The 26709-nt window shown below is 36.3% G+C and overlaps 1 protein-coding gene across 3 annotated transcripts in view; it reads right to left on the reverse strand.

The window, feature by feature from the left end:
* The window catches only part of LOC107723078 (trafficking kinesin-binding protein 1-like), a 39526-nt gene that overhangs the window by 11734 nt on the left and 1083 nt on the right, over positions 1–26709 (reverse strand). Inside the window, exons 2-8 of one of the 3 annotated variants that reach the window (XM_016531583.1) lie at positions 22401–22595; positions 3044–3120; positions 2609–2725; positions 2213–2313; positions 1138–1246; positions 858–936; positions 449–579 (exon numbers count right to left, since the gene is read on the reverse strand). In XM_016531583.1, coding sequence (XP_016387069.1) covers positions 449–579; positions 858–936; positions 1138–1246; positions 2213–2313; positions 2609–2725; positions 3044–3120; positions 22401–22595 — 809 coding nt within the window. Of the gene's footprint in view, positions 1–448; positions 580–857; positions 937–1137; positions 1247–2212; positions 2314–2608; positions 2726–3043; positions 3121–9795; positions 9999–14049; positions 14767–22400; positions 22596–26709 lie in introns of those variants that run through there. The other 2 variants (XM_016531585.1, XM_016531584.1) reach the window with 2 other exon arrangements.

The raw sequence follows: 26709 nt of genomic DNA on the forward strand, positions 1-26709 counted from the left end.
AAATCTGTATTTAACCTCAGAAGCATCTCACAGTATAAAGAGGTTCTAAAGTCTGATTTCTGTGCTTTAAAATTAAATGATTATAATCCTAATTCAAGTGATGAAGGATTTGGCAAGTCTTGACAGTAATCAGTGTTGAGTACTACTGTAAGGTTAACCCAGCCTGCTTTAAATGTTTTAAAATGATTAACAAGTTGAAAACATTCATTAGAAATGTAATCAGTAATCAGTTACATTACTTTAATAAAGTAACTGAAATAGTTACACTACTTATTACATTTTAAATAGGGTAACTTGCAATCTGTAACCGATTACACTTCTAAAGTAACCTTCCCAAGTTTTTTAATATAGTTTTAGATTTATAACATTATATTTTGTGTTATATGACCAATTTGAAACCAAAGATCCGTGTATTAATCACGTCTACTGTACAGTGAGGAGAACTCACAGATTTGGCTTTTTTCTGCAGGTCGACGATCTGAGAGAGAAGGTGTGTGATTTCCTCTTGCTGGCGAGAGGCATCCTCTGTTTTCTTAGCCAGCTCCTCCGCAATAGTGGAGATCTGTATATTAGCATCTCCTAAAGGGGAAGAGATAGACTTCATGTGTCAAACTCACCCTTGGTAAACAAAAACCATGGAAAGTCCCCAATCCCCATTCAAAGCAAGTTATAGATTAGCCCCTCAGTATGTGCAGTTCATGTCATTAATAACTAAACTGTTATACTACAAGGATGGAACAATAAGGTAATGAATAGCATACATGAATTTAACTAGTGTAGGATGATTATGTAATATCAGTTTAATATCATTTCGAGGGAATATGATCGTTGATGGTGTAATAGGTGGGTCTACTCACTGAGCTCTTTAACACAGTCATTTACAAGCTGTTGTTCCTTTTCTTCATACGAGATGGTCTCTGTCTCCAAGTGATTTGCCTATAAACACACACACGTGATCTGAATAAACAATGGATAAATATCTTTATCTGAGAATGAAGCCGTTACATATGTGTTTGTCTTGGAAATGTGATATGCCTGAAACTCTGATAAGTTTGATTGGAGGCTTTTTTGAATAATGTTATGCAAAGCATTCTTATGAGCAGCTGAAGGATGCGAGGTCAGGCCTCACTCTCTCACCTCCGATCGCAGGACGATGTTCTCTTCCTCCAGGTCTTTGAGTTTCTTCTGCAGTGAATCCAGAGGGAGGTAATTCGGGACCGTGAAAGACAAGTCATTTCTGCGAATACTGCAAAGAAAAAATCATAGACAGATGTGCCTACTTCAGTACATGGAAATCTCCTCACTGAAAATAACTATTTGTATAATTTTCAGGCAAAACAGAAAAATCATAGAACTCCACAGTTTGAGGTATCGTTCAAACTTAAAGGGATAGTTCACCCAAAAATGAAAATTCTGTTAATTACATTAATTACTCACCCTCATGTCGTTCCAAGCCTGTAAGACCTTCATTCATCTTCGGAACACAAATTAAGATATTTTTGATGAATTCCGAGAGCTCTCTGACCCTCCCATAGACAGCAAGAATCCTTTCACGATCAAGGCTCAGAAACGTAGCAAGGAGATCGCTAAAATAATCCATGTGACATCAGTGGTTCAACTGTAATTTTACGAAGCTACGAAAATACTATTTGAGCGCAAAGAATACAAAAATAATGAATTTATTCAACAATTCGTCTCCTCCGCGTCACCCTATAGCACCATTTTGGAGAGTATCACATACGTAAACAACATATGTACGCGGATACGTTGTTTACGTTTAGATCAAAGCGTAAACAACGTATCCGTGTAAGATGCAGCTGACACAGAACAACATACATTGTTTACGTATGTGATACTCTCCAAAATGGTGCTATAGAGTGACATGGAGGAGACAAATTGTTAAATAAAGTCGTTATTTTTGTTTTCTTCGCGCACAAAAAGTATTCTCGTAGATTTGTAAAATTACGGTTGAACCCCTGATGTCACATGGAATATTTTAGTGATCTCCTTGCTACGTTTCTGAGCCTTGATCGTGAAAGGATCCTTGCTGTCTATGGGAGGGTCAGAGAGCTCTCGTAATTCATCAAAAATATCTTAATTTGTGTTCCGAAGATGAACGAAGGTCTTATAGGTTTGGAACGACATGAGGGTGAGTAATTAATGAGAGAATTTTCATTTTTGGGTGAACTATACCTTTAACACATGGACTCACGGTGTGGTAGAAGCAGATTCTCCATCGCTCTCCTCAGCTGCACTTGTGTAGAACTGTAGGAGCTCATCCTTCATCGAGAGATCATGACGCAGCTGAGACACCTGCATGGAAGCATACAAACATTCACAGTATGCATGCAACAATAACTGTATACTCAAATAGAATGTTTTTAAATTAAATCTGTTTTATGCTGCTAAAAAAAGAATGTTCTTTAAAGGTTCTTTACACATAGTAATACTTTAGAACCATATCGTCCTGAAAAAACATTTTATGCTGACATGGTTCTTTGAGTTAAAGTTATTTATTCCAGTGTAATCTCTGCACCACTAAATTAATTTTTTTTTAAATGACATTAGCCAATAGGCTTGTCTCACTTTTCGGGTTTTCTTCTCTTACCTCTTCTCGTATGTGCTCCACCTGCTCCTCCAGGAAGGTGTTCCTCTCGCTGAGGGTTTTGTTCTTTTTCAGCAGAGACTGGCCAATACGAGCCGCCAACTCCAAATCCCGCTCTTTCTGAATTGAGGAACACAAAGTGACCCTATATGTTCTCTGTTTAGCTCAAATTCACAATCAAACAATTCCTTAGTCTGTGTTCATTTTGGACAGCTTGAGACTTTCAGAGACTTTATTACTACGTTTTACAGAATCCTGGATATTATATCTAGTTCACAATAATTACAATCTCTCAAAAACGTATGGTAACATCATCAAGACTGTGGATGATACTTATGTAATCATGAACTACTATGGTACACTGAAAGACCTACATCACAACATGTGGGCCACGCTTTACACCAAAAAATACCCATCATCCCACTTCCCATGGCTTACCTCCTCCAGGAGACGTGTCACAGCATCTATGTCATTATACGTCTTAGTCATCTGGCCCACTCGATCAGCACATAGAACTGTGGGAACAGAGGAATAAAAAATGAATATGAGATACTCAATGACAAACTCAAAATAAACATTTCTAAGTTAAAGGTACACTGTGTTAAAACACAAAAGTACCAGTATGTAACATAAGAGGTGCCTACATGCTCAGAACACGTATGGATATTTATTACTTGCAAAAAAGAAGTAAACTTGAACATACTTTTAAAAAGAGCACTTATTATAAAAATAATATACTTTAAATGAATATAACATTACTAGGGATGCATCGATCCGATACTCAGTATCGGTATCGGCTACGATACTGGCATTTTCCGCCGGATCGGGTATCGGTCAGAGGAGACCGATCCAAATCCGATGTTCTGCGTATTCTGTGTTATTGTTAAGCCTCACGAAACCACAAAAACATTATAAAGCACCATAAAGCCAAAGTCCAAGTGTTCTGAAGCCGTTCCATAGTTTAATGTGAGGTACAGATGAATATTTAAGTCGTTAAATTCAAGTTCACGTAAACTCTTCTCTCTGCTGCAGCTGTTTGTCATCCTCCATCCATTCAGCATTCACACTGCGGGTCACGTTCGGTTACGACAGTCAAAACAATGATACTCTCTTCAAGAGCGCACAGTAACTGAAATGTAAAACTGTTAAAAGAAAAAGCTCAATAAACTATCGCACAGATTTCATAAACTACGCATCAATATCTCTTTCTTTTGCGCTTTGAACTTCTCCGAGCGTTTTTTGTCATAGATTATGATATATTTTTTATTAAAATGAAGTTGTCTATATTTAGTAGATTGTGTTTAACACACAAAAGAGTGACGATCAGGTCAACACACAGAAGTATAGAAATTCTACATTGATTTAAAAAAAAACTGCGCTGTATCGGATCGGATCGAAATCAGCCGATACTCAGAATTTTCTGGATCGGATCGGATCGGAAAAAATTGTATAGTTGCATCCCTAAACATTACCAAATATGTTTTCACACACTTAACTGCATATTAACTGCAATTAAAAGAAAACATATTATAGTTTAAATTTATATTAAATGCATTTGGCTACATTTTGAGTTATTTTTTGACCCAATCTTTATACAGGTATGTAATTTCATAAATATAAATAATTAAGTACACTTAAATGGCCTTTTTGCTTCATTAATATCATATTACAAGTATATTTTTTAAGAATTTGAATACATTTAATGCATTCAATATAATTAAGTGCACTACTTTGTTTCACAAGGGATGACATGATTCTGATTTTCTTTGCATTGATTCTAAAATCCCAATGGATAAAAAAATTATCAAATAATGACAGGTCAGGTCATATTGTTCACATGGTCTAACTAACTTTCTTCCAGAATCTAATCTTTGCTATAATAGATCTCTTCTCCAGGGAAAGCCTCTATTTTATCACAATGGAGATAAAACACTACCATTACCACCATCATATTTTCTCATTATCAACAGGTCAACATTTTCCAGCTCATAAATATCTCAGTGGATTTATTATAGCCACATCTAACAGATCCACCCTGCCTGCGTGTTGGAAAGCATATTTAGTACAATATAATTACAATTGCAACCTTTAAAATATTATCGTGCAATAATGCGGTCCAAAGATGAAATGACCAATTTTACAAATAACAAGGAGCAATCATAAACTAAATATGCATAATGGGAACTCCCATTATTTTATTGATTTTTTTTTTGTGTGTGTGTTATGAAGCCTCAGTGTTTACACTTTTAAGGGAATCTAACTCAAATGGCTTAACTTATAGTTATTTTTAAAAATGAATTTATAATATATTAAGTATAGAAAATAAAGTATTTTGACAATTAAACACTTCTTCATTAGGGCCATAAACAATACACAGTAAACACAACATTTACATAATCGCTGTACTGCTGGTGAGAAGGACACTAGACAACATGATAATGCTTCCAACTGTTCAAAAAGTAAAAAAGAACTCTTTGAGCTAAGTATGGTGTTAAAGAATCAAATGCAAAGCAGACATTTCCATTTGCGTCACACTCAGTACAGAGAGAGTACAGACTCTACCCAGCACCTGAATCCAACACCCAGCTATAAACCACACAGAAACATTCCTGGAGCAGGACTCATTTAAACACACATCAGCTCCATACTGTATTCTTCTCTTAAACAATCTACTCTGCCAATAATACAGAACATTTTCTGTGTTATTATTTGATCAAGGATGAAAATATTTATCAAGGAGCTATAGTTTGACACGTGGTTTCATTATATTGTACTGTATAGGTTAAACTTAGACCTGCAAATGTTGTTATGAACTGTGAGTCACACTACAACACTGGCCCACCCAATGCATCTCAAAGTACAGCATTGGGATTGCTGTGTGATAATATTCTCATTTAAGAACAATTCGTATTGTTCCTGCGAACAAATGAAAACAGAACAAAGTCCTAAAAGTTGGAGGCCAGCCTCCAATCGTGTTTAATAATTCAACCACCAAAATCAATATAAAAATCATAATTTTATAAAGCATAGTCTCACTTAAGCTTTCCATACTAACTTAATATCAGATAGAAAGGTCACTTAAATGATAATATTTCTTATGATTTTAAAGACCATTTGATCTAACGGCTTAAAGTGCAAATGCTTCAAATTACTTTTATAAAATAAATGGTATTTAATTTCATAATAAAACATACACTACTGTTCAAAAGTTTGGGGAGTTTTGGCTATTTGATCAAAAATACAGTAAAAAGAGTTATTGTGAAACAATACTGTGAAATATTATTACAATTTAAAGTAACTGTTTTGTCTTTAAAATATTTTAAAATGTAATTTACTCCTGTGATGGCATAGATTAATTTTCAGCAGTCATTACTGCCGAGTCTGACTTGGTGCTCATGAAACATTTCTTCTCAACATTAATGTTTAAAACAGTAGTGATGCAAAATATTTTTTGTGGAAAGCATGATAAAGTTTTTTTTTTTTCCATTTATTTGTAATAGAAATCTTTTGTAACATTGTAAATGTCTTTAATGTCAGTTTTGATCAATTTAATGCATCCTTGCTGAATAAAAAGCATTAATTTCTTTAAAAGAATATTTATAATGAATAAAAATGTTTTTTGTTTTTTTTAAATGGTTGGCTATTTTGGAGAAAGCTATGTAATCAAAAAATAAAAATAATAAAAGGAAGATAAATAATATTTTGTATATTTATAAATGTTTTAACATATTTAGACAATTCTTATGTAAAGAAAGAATGAGCAGAATTAAAGGGTTAGTTCACCCAAAAATGAAAATTCTGTCATTAATTACTCAACCTCATGTCGTTCCAAACCCGTAAGACCTTTGTTCATCTTCGGAACACAAATTAAGATATTTTTGATGAATTCTGAGAGCTCTCTGACTCTCCCATAGACAGCAATGTAATTACCACGATCAAGGTCCAGAAACGTAGCAAGGACATTGTTAAAATAATCCATGTGACATCAGGGGTTCAACTGTAATTTTACGAAGCTACGAGAATACTTTTTGTATGCAAAGAAAACAAAAATAACGACTTTATTCAACAATTCGTCTCCTCCGCGTCACCCTGGTGCCATTTTGGAGAATATCCACTGAACGTAAACAGCGTATGCTATTCTGTGTCAGCTGCGTCACGTTCTACGTTGTTTACGCTTTGATTTGACCGAAAACAACGTATCCGCGTGGCGAAGCTGACACAGAACAGCATACGCTGTTTACGTTCAGTGGATATTCTCCAAAATGGCACCAGGGTGACGCGGAGGAGACGAATTGTTGAATAAAGTCGTTATTTTTGTTTTCTTTGCATACAAAAAGTATTCTCGTAGCTTCGTAAAATTATGGTTGAACCCCTGATGTCACATTGACCATTTTGACGATGTCCTTGCTACGTTTCTGGACCTTGATCGTGGTAAATACATTGCTGTCTATGGGAGAGTCAGAAAGCTCTCAGAATTCATCACAAATATCTTAATTTGTGTTTCGAAGATGAACGAAGGTCTTACGGGTTTAGAACGACATGAGGGGGAGTAATTAATGACAGAATTTAAATTTTTGGGTGACAGTATAAATGCCATGTTGTTATGGATTACAAATGTTACAAATATAAAAAAATGTAATACATTTAAATGTAATTGAGACAACTAAAAACCTCACTGAACAGAATATATACAGTATATACCACATTTGAGAGACATCACATTATGTACCTTTCATAGTTCAATGGCCATCACAAATGAATTAACCTGCTTAGCAAGGTTTATTTACATGGGTAAACACTCATTAATGACCAAGTTAGACTATTAACAGCTGCTGGTCTAAGCTCCCAGGACAGGGTGCTTCACACTCGATTACAAAGTTTTCCGTCCACCAGCATGGGTACACATACACTTCATTGAGTCCGGTACCATGACGCTCAACACCAGACCAAACAACAAACTAAGAGCAACCGTACACAATGACCTGCCATCAGACCAGCTTTCACTGCACAGGGACAATTATTCCCTCAGTGTAAACTGGACACAAAGAACGCAGTCAGGCAGTAATAGCTTCCACATGTCTTGTTTAGTGCATTAATAAAGGTGACTTTCTTGGACTTGAAATAACCTTAGATAAAAGTCCATTGTGCAGATTTATACATAAATAAACATTTCCAGCATTTGAATAGCACTTTTAAATCAAGCCTGTATGTATAATGCATTATAAATGTATTGTTGGTGAGTTATAAAGCTATTTGTTTTATATACAGTATGCTTTAAAATGAACAACGCAATTTAACATTGACCTACTGACTCTACACTGTTAAAGAGAATAATGCAATATAGCTAGTACATGAAAGATATAACCCATGAAATGTGGTACTCCTCACTTTATTGCATTAAACAGTACTAAAGCATACCTATTAATAAAGTAAGTTTATATTACAGTGTAACAGTGTCACAATTATTAATACATGCAACTGATTATATTTGGGGGAAGTCGTGGCCTAATGGTTAGAGAGTCGGACTCGTAACCCAAAGGTTGCGGTTTCGAGTCTCGTACCGGCAGGGATTGTAGGTGGGGGGAGTGAATGTACAGCACTCTCTCCTACCTTCAATACCACGACTGAGGTGCCCTTGAGCAAGGCACCGAACCCCCAACTGCTCCCCGGGCGCCGCAAATATTAACCCTAAAATGCACAGCTAACTTCACCTAGAATAAACATGTGGGTCTAGACTACAAATCATATGCATATCTTTATAAACCTGTTTATATAGATAAAATACATTTGTTTAGAGTGTGTTATACCTACTTAACATTGCTGTGGGGTGACTGTCACTAGGTAATAAATAAGGTTACATATACACTACCAGTAAAAAGTTTTTGAACGGTAAGATTTTTTTATGTTTTTTTAAAGAATTCTCTTCTGCTCACCAAGCCTGCATTTATTTGATCCAAAATACAGCAAAAGCAGTAATATTGTGAAATAATTTTACTATTTAAAATAACTGCTTTCTATTTGAATACATTTTAAAATGTAATTTATTCCAGTGATCGAAGCTAAATTTTCAGCTTCATTACTCCAGTCTTCAGTGTCACATGATCCTTCAGAAATCATTCTAATATGCTCATTTGCTGTTCAAGAAATAGTGTATATATTTAAAAATTAAATATTTATAAATAATTAATTATATATTTAGGTTTCAACTAAGATGTTACTAGCTTTTGTTTTTATACTCCAACTGCTCTACTTATGAGACACATTTTGTTTTACTATTGTCAATTCATAATAATAATAATAATAGTTATTGTTATTACTCTATTATTATTACTGAATTTAACACCAAAGGCTACACTGTTAAAAAAACAAACAAACAAAAAAAAACATAGCTGTAAATAAAGAATAAAGATTATTTGAGTATGTTATACAAGAAAATACTAGTTCTTGCTACGTGAAAATTTCACATTTAATTCAATGTGGTACATACCATTTCTTCGTAATTATTTGTGAAATTTAGTGGCAACCCCTGAGGAACATTTTTCAAAAGTAAATGTTAGGGCAAGAAAAAAAAACAAAAAACAAACAAAAAAAAAAAACATGGTTGATATAGTTAATTATTACTCTAGTTATATAATGGCATACTTGCAGTGCATGCTGGCATGCATGCTGTACCATTATGAGAATGGTCTGTGCAGTGTTGACATGATCAACCTTATGAAATGCTCTGGGACACGGCAAATTAGTAATAAATCTAAACAGCAGGCCATGACATTAATTAGTCACAATAAAAGCTAAAACATTTATACTTGTTCCTGAAACTGTATGATTAATACATTGAAACTTAATGATTCAAACTGCGTAACTCACCAATTTCCTTCAGCACTAACATTAGTAATAATGTTCTAACACTAATGACTGCCTGACTGTTTACGCTCACACCAAAATACAAATAGTGATAAGATCCCGACAAGAAGAAGAATCTGACGTATTGTGTACATTTGAAATGTTTTAACCAGGTATGTCATCCCCAACCAAGGATGGGAAAAACCTGTTTAGATCATTTAGATTTCAGAATAAGACACTTGACCATTACTGAAAGACATTGAGTTACTGTGACGGCACGTCCCTTTGATAGCACAAAGACTTTTGACTTTTAAAGGGATCAAAATGTCAGGTCACAGGTACTGTACCTTCCTCCAGGGTGTATGGCTCTGCATCTTCCTTATCATCTTCATCATCAGCACTGTTTGAGCTAAAGTAAGATGAGCTAGATATTTCCATGATCTCTGAAGAGGAATCAAACTCAAAGTACTCCTCTTTAGAGTGATCAAGAGTCACTGCCATGCTGTCTCTGGGCTAGTTAAGCCCAGGCTGGCTCAGCCGACTCACGTCCACAGCCATCTGTGAGACCGTGACGTTGGGCTGGACATATAACCCTATCTCAAAGATCAGATAGACCGTCTCTGACTGACACACACCTGTCACAGCAGACTCAATGCCTCGGACGCTACCACTCACATAGGAAATAGCAGGGGATGTGTCACTTAAGTAAGCAAATAACCCAACTACATTTTTGTAGATCAACATGCATTTATGTATAAAATTATAAGGAAGTATCGAAGGTTTTATAAGATTAGTCTAACTTAAAATGTAAAAGAAATTCTGGCCCCCCTTCTGCAGAGGACAGAATGGTACGTTCCACACACCATGGCAACCTATCAAGGCGTGACCGAGTTGTGTTTGACTACACCTGTTGTGTGGGCGGAGCCTATGCATATTCCCTGATGAAAAGATTCCACATAGCCATAGAGAAGGCAAACAGGACATTTGACACAACAGGACCCATGAAGTAAAAATACAAAGGATAAAATGACACACCTGTTACAAAAATTAGATACATATTTTAATACAAAATATAACTAATTTTGATAATAGGGTAGTTACAAATATTCCACAAAAATACATAGATTTTTCTATAAATAAACAATTTGCATAAGTAAATAAATTAATTCATTATTTTTATATTTAATATATATATATATATATATATATATAATGTTTTTATTTTGACACACACACACACACACACACACACAGATATAACTATGTTTTCTGAGATTTACTCCATTAGAAAACTTCTGATCTGATCTCATGATTATTTATATGTATTTTATGTAAAATGTGATTCTGCCACGCATGCACTTACTTAAGTTTGAACAGACCCTAAAACTTACAATATTAATCATCTAAAACTCAAATAATTTATGAATGAACAACTTAACAGACATACAAGTGTTTACAAACCTGTATTAATTTTTTTAAAATTAATTAGTAGCCATAATCAATCACATTTATTTAACTTGGTTGGCTCATTTATTTAACTGAAATAACTTTTGTGTTCCGTGTGAGTTCTGGTTGTAGTTTGTTTACATTATTTTAAACCAAGCTACACTTTAAACCTTAAAATTAATCAAATGTCTTGTAATCATTGAGAAATTACTGATCATGTAATGTCTTTATTTTGATTAGCAAAGGATTCATACATCCATTTGCACATATATTATTATTGCACAATTTAAGCATCTACCCAAGCTTACAAAAAACGGTTTTTGTACCTGCAAGTTTTACGCACAAATACCAATGAATAAACAATTTAGACCAGACTGATTATTAACTTGCCTCACAAAACTAAAACCTAACCAAAATTTATTTTCATTTTAGTTGACGATAGCGTTAAATGGTAATAGACTTTACCCTTTAAACTCAACTGCTTGACAACTGGAGTGTGTAAAGACATGCGGTGTTTGATAACAACACCTACACTTCTACACTTCTGCAACTCCACCTAGTCTAACAACGTCACATGAATCACCCATTAACAATGTCTGGGGTTTGTTTTGTTATCACTCATTTTTTGTTATATTGACCGAATGCAAATTGCTTATAATTGCAATGGAGTCTGCAGCGCAACTTCCTGCAAATGTGGTTTGTTGAGGGCCTTCATTCCTATGGAAACACAATAGCGTGACAGGAATGAGACGATGGCACAATGGCCGAGGCCGTGAAGGAGGCGGGTTTCTCCTTAGTGTGAACTTAACCATGGCTGAGCTTTTGTGCTTTAGCTCCATTGAAGAGGCTAAATGGAAAAGCAAGAAAAGACAGGCTGAAAATGGCGAAGAATATGGTGAAGGGCTGGGAAAATTCTGAGAGGGGAGGAGAAAGTGAGAATGGGAGTGGGAAATGCAAAATTGGTTGAATGGGAATAAAAAAAAGAATGTGTGTGTGTGTGTGTGTGTGTGTTGAATTCTGCTCCCCCACTTAAGAAATCAATATGCTGTGCGAGAGGGATAGAGACCCAAACCACAACACAGAATGTGGGTCAACGAAAACTGAATAGTATATATCCAAGTACATTTTAAACACAAACATATCATATAACATACATTGTATGAATCATCCACAAACAGAGCTTATGTTCTGCACTAATGATCCGTAACTGATAGCTTGGTTCAGTTTGATTAATAATGGGATGTCTTAGTGTTACGATGAAGTGTTTGGTACAGAGTTAATGTAGTATAGACTGTTGAAACGGAATCATTAATTCATATTTGGCCAATAAGCCATTACACACATACAATATTTACATGTCTCTGACTGCTCTTTCACAACATTGTCTCAACCCGAGAGATTTCCGTATTGACTGCAAGAGTGACAGCCTACAACAGCCGGTGTGTTTGAAAGCATGTACGCATCCATCTAACACCTCTGTATTGTTTCTCAGTGCCTTTACACTGTATTAAAATGATACACTTCTGTGACTCATTGAGGTTTTATTCTATTTGCTCCCCTAATTTTGATAACATTTTGAGACAGCAAGCGATTCATCATAGACCTGATATAACTAAAGAAACATTGCATATATGCATAACTTGATACTTGCATAACACGCTGCATGGTGAAACAACATCGCAGTAAATGACTGGGATCAAAACAGAGCAGTTTTATGCAGGATTACGTAACCATCCCAATTCTAAGGAGAAGTATTAGGATAAGGCAGCGATCAGTCATCAGAGAGCAATAAAACATCCAGCAGGCATAGATCAGAGTGCAGTGCTGTGATATAACCTGCTGCTTGTGAAACAGACGAGGTGCATGACTTCATAATGTCTACATATGAGCGCATCATCAGTGGCGAATGCTGAGACTATGTGTGCACAATCATTTTATTGATTTGCACATATATATTAAAAAAATTTTTTTTTTGAAAGGACAACAGACAAATGAGATTTGATGTCTATGTATATTCAGATATAAGTGACTGGGGTATGAATGCAATTTAAACCTGGATCTATCCAGTAATAAATGTATGTCTCTCTGCTTTAAGACTATGAGACGAGTGAATGAATGCTATGGTTATTAGACACTTCTGCTGAAATTTAGGAATCACTTTGTAAGAAGTCTTATGGGTTACACTCTACTGATAAAGTTCATAACAAATACAATGCAGTTCATAATATAATGCATTCAAATAGCATTAAGAACTGTCATGACTTGAGGGTCCAAAAGTCTGAGACTACATTGCAAATTTTGGATTTAAAATGTAATTTAAACCTGATGATGATGATGATAAATAAATAAATGCATGAATAAATAAAACAAACAAGAAATATTGACATAAAATGATTACAAATTATTCAAGACTGAACGATTTCTAGGTCATATTTAAAAAAATAAAAAATAAATAAAAAAAGTAATGTATGTGTTTGTGAACTTTGTAAAGTGTAACATTTTTTGCCTGGCTACAAGAAGCTGTCTGGAGCATTCTTGAAACATTTTGGATAACATGATCATCAGGTTTTGCACAAATTTGTGAATTTCATGTCAGTTTGAGTGGTGCTATCATTAAGGCAAAGGACATCCATAAAATTTAAGCTCCTTTTCCAATTTAACTTTTCACTCAATTCGAGGAAAATAAATAAATAATAATAACAATAATTATTATTATTATTAAATTATTATTTATTGTTATTAAAAATGAATAATATACTGTAATATATAGAAACATTTGTTTCAGACTTTGACCCCACTGTATATTTTTTATATATGCACTGCATATGAACTTATTATTATTTATGCATTATATAAAGTTTGTGACTTATTAATGCAAGGCATTTTAAAAAGTTACCCTCCAAGGTAAAATGGTGCTGAGTCTGATGCAACACAGGAGCTAAGAGGCCACCTAGTCACTCTCCACATTACCTCTGTCATACACGTGCCTCGGCCCAAATCTTTTTCAATATCCTTTCCCAGTCTTGTCTACGGCAGACCATGTTACTAAGCAACTTTCCAAAAGTGTTTAATTCCCTGGGGCACCTCTCCCCACCCCTCTGCCCCCTCTCTCCCCCTTAGTGGCAGCCGATGAGATTTTTCCACCATGGTCTTACCGTCAGCACACTCTTCATAGTACCAGTCCAGCTCGTAGTAATCAGCCTCCACAAACCTCTGCATGCTCAGTCTCCTTCAGTCTTGAGCTGCAGCCTCTCCTGTCCGGCGTCTGAGGTCACACACACATACATGCACCCACGGCCGCCCATTCTCCCAGCAGCCCGATCTACCGATCTGCCACTAACTAGTCACAAGACATCCTACACATACAAGGTCAAAGAACGAGAGATGATGAAGGGAAAAATGCAGAGTCTTTAAAAGCCAGCAGTGTTGGGCAGGAAACTGTACCGCTACACTCAAGGTTGTATCACACTCTGGAGGGCGGGGCCTACCAGCAAAGCCATCCAATCAGAGCGCACTTCATCAGCTGCTTCGTCACAGCCCGACCCCGTCTCCTCTAGAAAGGTTGCTATGGCAACTGGCTCTCTACTCCAGGCTGTATTAGCGACTGCGTGTGTCTGCATGTGCTTTGTTGCTTAACTTCACTCTGTATTTCTCCATCACTCTTCCATTGATGTCTTCTGCCAGTGGTAGCGATGCATGCGTGGAATCTTTGATTTTGGTGCTCAGCTCAAATGTAAGTGGCTGGTACAGTGACTGCAGGTGTTCTGCTTCTGTCTGCCTGCCAAAAGAAGCAGCTGACTCTCTGCAATTCACTATGCCAAGAACTGCTACAAATAGGCTGGTGGAAAAAAAGGAGACACGCTTAATCTGAAGTGGTCCTGGATTTTTATCAACCACAGAGTTTTTTGTTTTTTTGTATTCTATACAAAGGCTTTGTCTTGTTATTCATATTCCTCAACCCGAGAGATTTCCGTATTGACTGCAAGAGTGACAGCCTACAACAGCCGGTGTGTTTGAAAGCATGTACGCATCCATCTAACACCTCTGTATTGTTTCTCAGTGCCTTTACACTGTATTAAAATGATACACTTCTGTGACTCATTGAGGTTTTATTCTATTTGCTCCCCTAATTTTGATAACATTTTGAGACAGCAAGCGATTCATCATAGACCTGATATAACTAAAGAAACATTGCATATATGCATAACTTGATACTTGCATAACACGCTGCATGGTGAAACAACATCGCAGTAAATGACTGGGATCAAAACAGAGCAGTTTTATGCAGGATTACGTAACCATCCCAATTCTAAGGAGAAGTATTAGGATAAGGCAGCGATCAGTCATCAGAGAGCAATAAAACATCCAGCAGGCATAGATCAGAGTGCAGTGCTGTGATATAACCTGCTGCTTGTGAAACAGACGAGGTGCATGACTTCATAATGTCTACATATGAGCGCATCATCAGTGGCGAATGCTGAGACTATGTGTGCACAATCATTTTATTGATTTGCACATATATATTAAAAAAATTTTTTTTTTGAAAGGACAACAGACAAATGAGATTTGATGTCTATGTATATTCAGATATAAGTGACTGGGGTATGAATGCAATTTAAACCTGGATCTATCCAGTAATAAATGTATGTCTCTCTGCTTTAAGACTATGAGACGAGTGAATGAATGCTATGGTTATTAGACACTTCTGCTGAAATTTAGGAATCACTTTGTAAGAAGTCTTATGGGTTACACTCTACTGATAAAGTTCATAACAAATACAATGCAGTTCATAATATAATGCATTCAAATAGCATTAAGAACTGTCATGACTTGAGGGTCCAAAAGTCTGAGACTACATTGCAAATTTTGGATTTAAAATGTAATTTAAACCTGATGATGATGATGATAAATAAATAAATGCATGAATAAATAAAACAAACAAGAAATATTGACATAAAATGATTACAAATTATTCAAGACTGAACGATTTCTAGGTCATATTTAAAAAAATAAAAAATAAATAAAAAAAGTAATGTATGTGTTTGTGAACTTTGTAAAGTGTAACATTTTTTGCCTGGCTACAAGAAGCTGTCTGGAGCATTCTTGAAACATTTTGGATAACATGATCATCAGGTTTTGCACAAATTTGTGAATTTCATGTCAGTTTGAGTGGTGCTATCATTAAGGCAAAGGACATCCATAAAATTTAAGCTCCTTTTCCAATTTAACTTTTCACTCAATTCGAGGAAAATAAATAAATAATAATAACAATAATTATTATTATTATTAAATTATTATTTATTGTTATTAAAAATGAATAATATACTGTAATATATAGAAACATTTGTTTCAGACTTTGACCCCACTGTATATTTTTTATATATGCACTGCATATGAACTTATTATTATTTATGCATTATATAAAGTTTGTGACTTATTAATGCAAGGCATTTTAAAAAGTTACCCTCCAAGGTAAAATGGTGCTGAGTCTGATGCAACACAGGAGCTAAGAGGCCACCTAGTCACTCTCCACATTACCTCTGTCATACACGTGCCTCGGCCCAAATCTTTTTCAATATCCTTTCCCAGTCTTGTCTACGGCAGACCATGTTACTAAGCAACTTTCCAAAAGTGTTTAATTCCCTGGGGCACCTCTCCCCACCCCTCTGCCCCCTCTCTCCCCCTTAGTGGCAGCCGATGAGATTTTTCCACCATGGTCTTACCGTCAGCACACTCTTCATAGTACCAGTCCAGCTCGTAGTAATCAGCCTCCACAAACCTCTGCATGCTCAGTCTCCTTCAGTCTTGAGCTGCAGCCTCTCCTGTCCGGCGTCTGAGGTCACACACACATACATGCACCCACGGCCGCCCATTCTCCCAGCAGCCCGATCTACCGATCTGCCACTAACTAGTCACAAGACATCCTACACATACAAGGTCAAAGAACGAGAGATGATGAAGGGAAAAATGCAGAGTCTTTAAAAGCCAGCAGTGTTGGGCAGGAAACTGTACCGCTACACTCAAGGTTGTATCACACTCTGGAGGGCGGGGCCTACCAGCAAAGCCATCCAATCAGAGCGCACTTCATCAGCTGCTTCGTCACAGCCCGACCCCGTCTCCTCTAGAAAGGTTGCTATGGCAACTGGCTCTCTACTCCAGGCTGTATTAGCGACTGCGTGTGTCTGCATGTGCTTTGTTGCTTAACTTCACTCTGTATTTCTCCATCACTCTTCCATTGATGTCTTCTGCCAGTGGTAGCGATGCATGCGTGGAATCTTTGATTTTGGTGCTCAGCTCAAATGTAAGTGGCTGGTACAGTGACTGCAGGTGTTCTGCTTCTGTCTGCCTGCCAAAAGAAGCAGCTGACTCTCTGCAATTCACTATGCCAAGAACTGCTACAAATAGGCTGGTGGAAAAAAAGGAGACACGCTTAATCTGAAGTGGTCCTGGATTTTTATCAACCACAGAGTTTTTTGTTTTTTTGTATTCTATACAAAGGCTTTGTCTTGTTATTCATATTCTTTGAAAATGAAATACTGATTTAATTGGATAAAACTGACTATGTGATTCTATTCAACACCACAGTTCTTGAATGGTTTAAATGATCCAATCACAAGCTTGCGTTCAGCTATGATGTCATTTTGCGGTGCCGTGGACCTGCTGTTGATGATTTTCCAGTTGCCACCTCATCGGCTCACTGGTGAAAGGCTCATACTGATGACAACATGCTGGTGGGGCAATATGAAGTGATATGAAGGAATTACCTCCGACTTGATTAGTAATGTCACAATGAATTCCATACAATTAAAAGAAAAAAATGCGTAAAGGACAATTAAGATTTTTAAGAATAATTAAGAGAGAATTTTTTGTCATGACAATTAAGTACTTAAGTGCTTTCCTTAAAAAAAAAAACAATTATGTTAATTACTGGGGGGAAAAAAACACACAACAAATCATCCTCGGTATCTTAATATACTTGACAATTAAAATGCTACTACTATACTACTAATATATTTTGCATTACAGTAAATTATTATTTAAGGATAAAGACAATGGGGGTATGTGCCAAACTGTCTAAATAATGTTGTAACATGACACTGCCACACCATAGTGTGCTAAAAATGAAGCTTAATGTTTTAGCTTAATTTTCTCTATGAAAACATAATTGCTTATTTTGTGTTTTTGTGGTGAAAAATGGCTTGGACATTCATTGACAGGGAGATGAGAAGAGCAAACTGTCTAGAAACATTAAAGGGGTCATATGATGCGATTTCAAGTTTTCCTTTCTCTTTGGAGTGTTACAAGCTGATTGTGCATAAATAAGATCCCTGAAGTTGCAAAGACTAAAGTCTCAAAACCGAGGAGATATTCTTTATCAAAGTTAAGACTCTGCCACGCCCCCCTAAAACGGCTCGTTCTAAAAGGCCCCCACATATCTACCTCACTATGTGGAAATATTTGCATAATGCGGCCCAAATGTGCACGCAAAGAAAGAAGGCGTGGTTTCAGGAACAGCAGTAGTGTTGATGCAGCCATGTCAGTGCGAAAGACAGATTTCAGCTGTCTTAACCGTGGCTTGTGTACTGCAAACACATACCAGCTTCATCACTGTGTGCTACGCGACTCTGTTCCCCTTTCGGGCTCTGTTTTTTTTCACATTTATTTTGAAAGATGAAGCTCGCGATTATGGTAAGGGGCATTACATTTCCGACGAGTGCTTGTGGTGTTCGGCCAATCACAATGCACTGGGTCAGCTGGCCAATCAGAGCAGACTGCGCTTGTCGGAAGGAGGGACTTTGTAGAAAACGAAGCGTTTGAGAGAGGCGGGGCATAGAGGACCTACAATAATGTACAGTATTTGAAAAATAATGTGTTTTTTGAACATTAAAGCATGTCAGCATATTCTGTTACACCAAATACACAAAATAATGATCTTTAAAAAAGCATCATATGACCCCTTTAAAGTAACTCCCATTAAAATGCGCTGAAATTTCAGGTTCCTAAAATTCATACAATAAGAACTCCAAAGTATGCTAATATTAAGAAAATTTATACTACACAGTAGGGATATGCAACTCCATAACTGAGGCCGATGCGATACGCATCTCGATGCATAGCCAATGATACGATACATATGAAGCAGCTACCGATGCGATGCAATACAATTCAGCCCTATTACGATTTCGATTTGATTCGATTCAACACATTGCGATTCAGTGCAATTCGATGCAAAGGGGAAAAAAAATATGATGCTATGCAATTCAATATGTGTAACAAGGGAGGATTGACAACGGAGTTGAGGATCCAAATGCAAGGCTTTTTAATAAAAGAGCGTAGTCAGACAGGCAGGGGCCAGTAACAGCAAACAGTTATATCCAAGGAAATCCAAAAGAGTAATCCACAAAAACAGGCTAAAGTCAGGGCAGGCAGCAAACAATCATAAAACAGGAAAAAAACACAAAGGCAAGGAAACAGGGAACCTAGGTAATGTACAGGCTAACAAACAACAGCGATCTGAGAGAGTGTGTGTGCCATTCTTATAGTGAGACTAATGAGGTAATGAAAGACAGGTGCTAGCAATGATGATGAGTGCAGATGAGTCCGGGTAAGGGATTATGGGAAATGGAGTCCTGGGTTAACGGTAAAAGTCAGGGATGGAGTGCCCACTGGTGGAGCTCATGGGCACTCCAGTTGGTGATCGTGACAATATGGTACAGATTAGGGATGTCAATTTTCGATCATTTCCATGATCGATCGTCATTTAAATGAACGATCAATTAATCGATTAATGGTTAACTTTAATGCAGCAAAATGCGTCTATTGCAGCAGCACGCAGTCACCGGCATGACAGGATGTGCAAAAGCCACTCAAAAAAACTCGCTTTCTCACCCGAATTAAAGGGGTTTTAGTCTGAATAAAATGCTAGTAGCAGGATTGTAAAATGATTTTGCAAAATAAAGCAAACAAACAGAATGCGCGTTGTTATCCTTTCCTTTCGTGAACTTGTTTATGGAGCGCCTCGCCACACTTCTGTTTTAAATCTGTTAGCTTAATTATTTAAGTCAGATATATTTCGCTTTTTTTTTTAATGAAAACAAATTGTTATTTTTATTTTAGGCCTATTACTTAAATAGGCTATGCATTTTCCTTAAAGCATCCCATTTTGTCCCAGCGCTTGAAACCTGTGCCCTAGGCTAGTTAGGTCCTGCAGAAACTCGTGAACGATGCTCTAGTTGTGGCTTGAAGAACTTTGTGTTGTTTCTATTTTAATGTACTTTTAAAGTTTAAATCACATTAAAAGCTTAATTTGTAATTATGAGTGAATGATGATGCATTTATATACCATCACTCACAGCCGCTCGCACGTGTTTTGCGCATGAGCCGCACGCAGCCCAAAATTAAACTGCTTAATCGACCATCGATAGCTTTAATCGATTGCATCGCTTATCGACAATTAATCGATCATCGATTAATCGTTGACATCCCTAGTACAGATTGTTCGCTTTTATTTCTCTGGTTCAGACAGACAGCAAATCATAAATTAACTTAAGTGCCTTCTGACTTCTAACACCTCGGTCTGCGAAGTGTTGCGATATGTCATATTCACGTAGCAGCAGTGATGAGAGAACGCGCTTGAGAAACAGTTTAGGGAGGAGAAAATCAATCTACATATAAAATACTGGCCACTAAATAATAAATAATAAAAGTATAGCGCATCTACTAATAATTATATATAAATAAATCAGTTTTTACCAATGCAAATATATTAGAAACGATGCATCACAATACAAATGCCAACTTGTATTCGAAGCACACTTTTTTAAATCGATGCATCGCATCGTTAACTTTTATGCCGATGCATCTTACCATCCCTACTACACAATACTGACAGTTAATTTTTGCTTTAACAACAACAATAAAAAGAGTTTTAAACAAAGACACAACCGTATCAACTATATACAGTAGTGGTGTTCATTTCTAAATGAATCAGTGGTTTTTAACAATCACTTGAGTGAATAATTCAATGACACACTCATCCAATAAAGTTTTCGACACTTGTTGTCACCTACTGGTGTAAGGATGCAACTCAAAGAAAGAGTCATTAAAATATCCCCACCAATAATGCACATACTGACAGCCAGTTTGGAACACCACGAACACGAAAAATTACATTTGCCAATGCTGTTGTATTTATAAATCAATGCTCTTGAAACGCCACTCGAGGGGGAAAACATGGCCAATTCGAGGACCGGAACTAAGGTTTGCATATATTACATAACGCCATGCACTGTGAGAGATTTGGTTAAAATCATGTTAGCCACAGTCCCTCCTCAACCCAGAGCTGGGCCTCAGTTTGAACTATTTTTAGCTAATATATGAAAGAGCTGCATGACAGCTCATAAGATCCAGGGCATCAAAATGAATCCGTATCAACGACAGTCAAACACATTCTACTGTAAAACTCTATAAACTCTGATGACTATTGTATATTGAAAGACAGCTATCAAAAACAGCATTTACAATGCCTGAAGAGTGAACAACTTCAAATAAAGCAAGAAAGAATATTATAATCAACCATAAATAAGTACAAGGGAACTGAAAATTCTTTTTTCACTCTATTTTTAGAACTAGACATTTTGGAACATATTTGCATATCTAAGTAAAATAATTTTCCAGGGAGGCCAAAACATGATTTCTACATTGTTGACTGCAGTCATTTTACTATTTCAACTCAGTGGTTAAGAGTCTGGCAGGATATAAGGTCGACTGCAGATCTGTCTGTTAAATACGGAATAAAAATAAAGTTTTGCATGTGGTCACGATGACGACCTCAATCAAACTCAAGGACAGATCATGGCAAAAGAAACTGATCTAAGAGTCCTATCAGCTGCTCCCATAAACACTGAGTGACAGGAGACTCAGCCAATGACTAGCAGTTTAGGACGGTTGCCTGGCAATATAACCCAGTGTTGTGGCTACTAAACACAGCTGTCACATATGAACAACTGTACATGTATTAACCAAATTATTATATATTAAGTATCACAAGTCTCACATGAACTTTTCATATATATATAGAAATAAAGATCATAAAAAGAACCTTCTGATTTAACTTCAGCATAAAACACACATATTTCCAAATAAGCAGGTTACAAAAATGCAGCATTGAAACATTTTCTACCATAATACCAAAAAGATTTGAATGGTTTTATACTTTATTCTAGGTTTATTGAAACTTAATCATAGAGCAAATGTTCAACTAACACATCTTTATGTTAAAGCATTGTTAAAGTATGTATGAATGGTGATTATGAGAGTGTATGCATATATATGCTTATTTATGTGTGTCAGCGCATGTCTGAGATATTTGTTGTTACTATTTTGAGGAAAATATGGCCAGAGGAAAAGACAACTTCATTATGAGTGACAGGAAAGAGAGGCAGGAAAAATAGTGAATGAAAGCGAGAAAGGTAGAGGAATAATATGAGAGCAATTCTGTGCTTACGGAAATATTTGAGGGTCTCCTCGATCTGTTCAGTGGTCAGGTCGAGGTTGACGTCGGGTGAGATGAGAGGCGTGTGGAGCCAGTCGTCGTGGTCATAGCCATATATTGTGTCAGCTCTCAACTTATAATGAGGCAACTGCTCCTCAAGCAAACTGATGATTTCCACCTCAGGAAGATCAGTGCTGTTACACACATCTGACAAAGAGAGAGAGAAAGAATGCAAAGAGAATGGTGAGAAAAATGTTGGGCATGCACAGACATTTGCTTATTACTAAAGACATTACTAAAAATAACCCAGGTACAACTACGTTTTTGTATCATGACGGTCTTTGCCTAGTGCCTAGTAGTCACTGCATTTGCAACAAAATATATAAAAAAAACACACACATTAAAAATAAATTAAAATGTACATAAAAATAACAAGGCACAAGGATGCTTTTCAATCAAAGTTCTGAAAAGAAGAAAAAAAGAAAAGAAAGAATTTTGATAGGTTTTAAACTATAAAACAATATATAAATTGTTCAAAATGAAGACATACTGTATAAATTATTATTTTTTCAACATTTCAACAGGGCTAACACAGAAAATACTGAAAAATGTGTATATTAGAACTTAAGGTTGTAATAACTGTATAATAACAGTGTAATAATATAATAATTTATTATCATTACAAAGATGAAGTCAAAAGACACATTTGGGACCAAAATAAGCACTTATAAATGAAAATGCATCAAGTGCGAGTTTAGGCTGACATCTAGTGGTCTGATGAAGAACTACACAACTACACTACTCAATACAAGTGGAACTTGCAAATTACAATCCACACGTTTTTGGAATGACAAAACACATAGATGGTGGAAAAATACTGAGATTCAATGTTCAAGCTAATTATGAAGCAGCCACTGTCTTACCAGAATATGTGTATCTGCCCATCCTCCCTTCACACAACATGCTGTTGTTCAACACAGCAGCCTTTCCTCTGTCAGACAAACAGCCCTTATTCCAAACCACAATACCATTCTAACAACTCTCTTCTGTACAGTAATGACTAAATAGCTTCTGAGCAGAATTGTAGGGCTGAAATGTGTGGCATATTAGAGACTCAACCACCATGTGTGATGGAAGCAGCATGCTTGTGTTTAACTAAGCACATGGGTTTAACCTCTAGAATGGGACTGGCCTTACAACAACGCAACACCCATTACAGCTGTAATGCCAAAGAGATGAACCACTGATGGTCAGCAGAGAGAGAGAGAGAGAGAGAGAGAGAGAGAGAGAGAGAGAGAGTGAGTGAGAGAGTATCTAGGTGAACTTTGAGTGCTCTAATGGCATGTGAGTAATCTGCACTCCTTGAACAAGGATAAAAGCAGTGTTCACCTTTATACAAGGTCACCAAGTTTGTGCCACAGATTCAGTGCAACTCCACATGAAGTCTGCATGAAATTGAAGCTGTCATTTGTGATTTCGATGATAAAATATCAGTTTAAAGAAAAGAGATGTGTGTCATAATGGCTACATTGATGAAGCAGCAGAATGTAGTTTACAGTTCCGTATTTGAGTGCTTAATACCAGAATAGCTTAAAGCTGGAATACACTACACAACTTTTAAAAACACTAGACATCACGCACTTGCCGACAATGTAAATAGTTATAAACTGAGGATCTCACACTACCAGATTTTCAAGTCATTCCAAACACAAACTCATACAGAAACATTTGCCTTGTTGTGTGTGACAAATGAAAACCATGCGTTCTAAAAATCACAATTTTCTATGAAATCTGTCAGCTCAAATCTGCAGACTGGCTCGGACTTTCAGCAACTAGTGTTAACTTCTCCAGACTGCAAACCGGGGCAAAAATCTGGTCAAAAGTCGTGAAGTGTATTTCAGCTTTGGGTTCACACACACAGTTCAATTACTTACAAGAGTGACAATCACATTCTACAACCAAATTTAGGCCATGTCCGCACGTACATGGGTATTTTTATTTAGTAGTTTTTCCTTCTTCCGTTTTAAAAAAAATCTCCGTCCACATGAAAACGCAAACGCATGCTATGAAGCACGGTCAAGAGCATGCCAAACGTTTTCAAAAATGTAAGGCCCTGTCCACACGAACGCGTTTATTTTTAAAACTGCAGCTTTTTCTACGCGGTTTGGCCGTTCGTCCACACGCAAACGCAGAATCGGGTCCCTGAAACCGAACATTTTCGAAAAGGCCTTGCAGTGTTATCGTGTAGACAGCGAAACTGGAGTTTTTTGGCTTGTGACGTCGGAGCCTGCGCTGTTATCTCCGCCTACTGGAAACTTTTTCAGGCTTCTGATTGGCCAACATGGCTTTACGTTTGAGATTATATTATATATATATATTCACAACCATATTTTCATCAAACCCCTACTGTGTGAACGTTTAAGTGTTACAGACGTTTTCATCTTTGATATTTACTTTCGTCACTGCAATATGGTTCAAGGTGATATCCACAGCTATTGCGCAAACAGAAACAGGGACTGACTCTGGGTAATTCATTGTAGCAACTTGAATACTACAGGTGTTGTGGGAAAGAGACTTTTTTGAGATTGACACCCATTATAAAACTTCAATTCCAAATGCTCACTGTGTGAATGTAGCCAACTGTTATTATTCTTAGCATTATTTTATCAATCAATAAAGTAAAGGGAAAAAAATAGAAGCGATTTAGAAATGTAACAGTTAAAGAACTCCAAAAATGGCAAGATTCTTATGGGAATTTTTAAACAATGAAAGACCTTCACTAACAGTTTCAGCTGTGTGTTAAAGGGTAGCAGGTACTGCAACAGAAAAAATAGTGCCTGCTTACATTTTTAACTGCCTTTGTTCCAGAACTGTAACTTTTAATTTTCTCTATAGGGATTTCAAAATACAAGCCATAAACCAAACCAACCAACATCTTGGATTTTAAGTAAAAATGTGCATTAAAACCAGAAAAAAATAATAATAAAAAAATAAATAAAAATAATGACATAAGAAGCACTGCAAATGGCACAACACAAAACATTGGTTATAAGTGTAAAAAACAACATACAAACAATTAATATACACAATATATTTCACATTTATTGCTAAATATTCCAATAAACAAATATTTACGTAGTGTGTGTAGCACAGGAAAACGAAATTATATTCTGTCATTTTTAATGCTTTATGGGACTAAACCATGGTACAGTAACAGCGACTTCTCTGATTGGTGGATCTCACTCAAGGATTGTGGGTAGTGTAGTTTTTCCATCAAAAAAATAAATAAATAATTTTTTTAATTAAACATGATACTGCCACTGTATAAATCTCTGATCTAATGGGAAGTCTTTCTTAAAGTTTGTTGGCAAATGGTTATATGTAAGGATAATTTAGAAAACTAATATGATTTAACTTCCCTAATAGTCCTGTATGGCTCAGACACTCTTCTCTACTCTACACTACTCTGCACTGGAAAGCATGAGGCCCCTGAAAGGAAAACTTACTCTGTATTATACAGAATGACATGAACACATATCAGCCACATAAATAGACTGAGAATAAAAATCACATCTTTACAAGTGAGGCGAAAATGTTACTTTTTTTCCAGACAGAAGAAAAATAAGTGTAGATTATGTTGATTCTTTTAGTATAGAAGTATGGGGTGAAGGTTTCGTTCAGTTAAACTCTGACTAAAGAGCACTCTTTGTTTATCTTGAGCCAACTGGCAAAAAAATCTGAGAGCATGTCAAAACAAAACCTGTCAGAACAAAAAAATTCACAGCAGCACCAACACACTCACAGACACATTTGGCTTTCATGCTTTATGGGGATTTTCCATAGACATAATGATTTTTATACTGTACAAACTGTATATTCGTACACCTACATCTAAACCTAACCCTCACAGAAAACATATACACATCCTATACCGGTCTCCTCTTTTGAGGTCAGGGGACAGCAGTGTGTTGAAACAGTGTCCGTCTGCTCTGGAAAGCGACTGCTTGTGTGAGTGATTATTTCAGGCTTGTATTTTTCAACACTAGTGACCAAATCATGCTGCCCTTCCAGTCTCCTTCACCATTAAAGCCTCTGTTCCACTCAGAACATTAGCAGAAGATCTATTACAGACACCCGACGAAATACACTGGTTTACAGACCTGTGTATTCCGTTATTATTAACTCATTTCAAATTGCAGTTTGAAGGAAACAACAATACCTATATGCATGTACAGTGGAGTACAATTTGTAAATGCTCAATTTTATTGAAATAAAATATATTATCAAAATAATTTCAGTAAAAAAATAGAATTCGATATAT

Source organism: Sinocyclocheilus rhinocerous, unplaced genomic scaffold (genome assembly GCF_001515625.1).
Source record: "Sinocyclocheilus rhinocerous isolate Xijiao unplaced genomic scaffold, SAMN03320098_v1.1 scaffold1686, whole genome shotgun sequence".
In the NCBI taxonomy this organism is placed as follows: Eukaryota; Metazoa; Chordata; class Actinopteri; order Cypriniformes; family Cyprinidae; genus Sinocyclocheilus; species Sinocyclocheilus rhinocerous.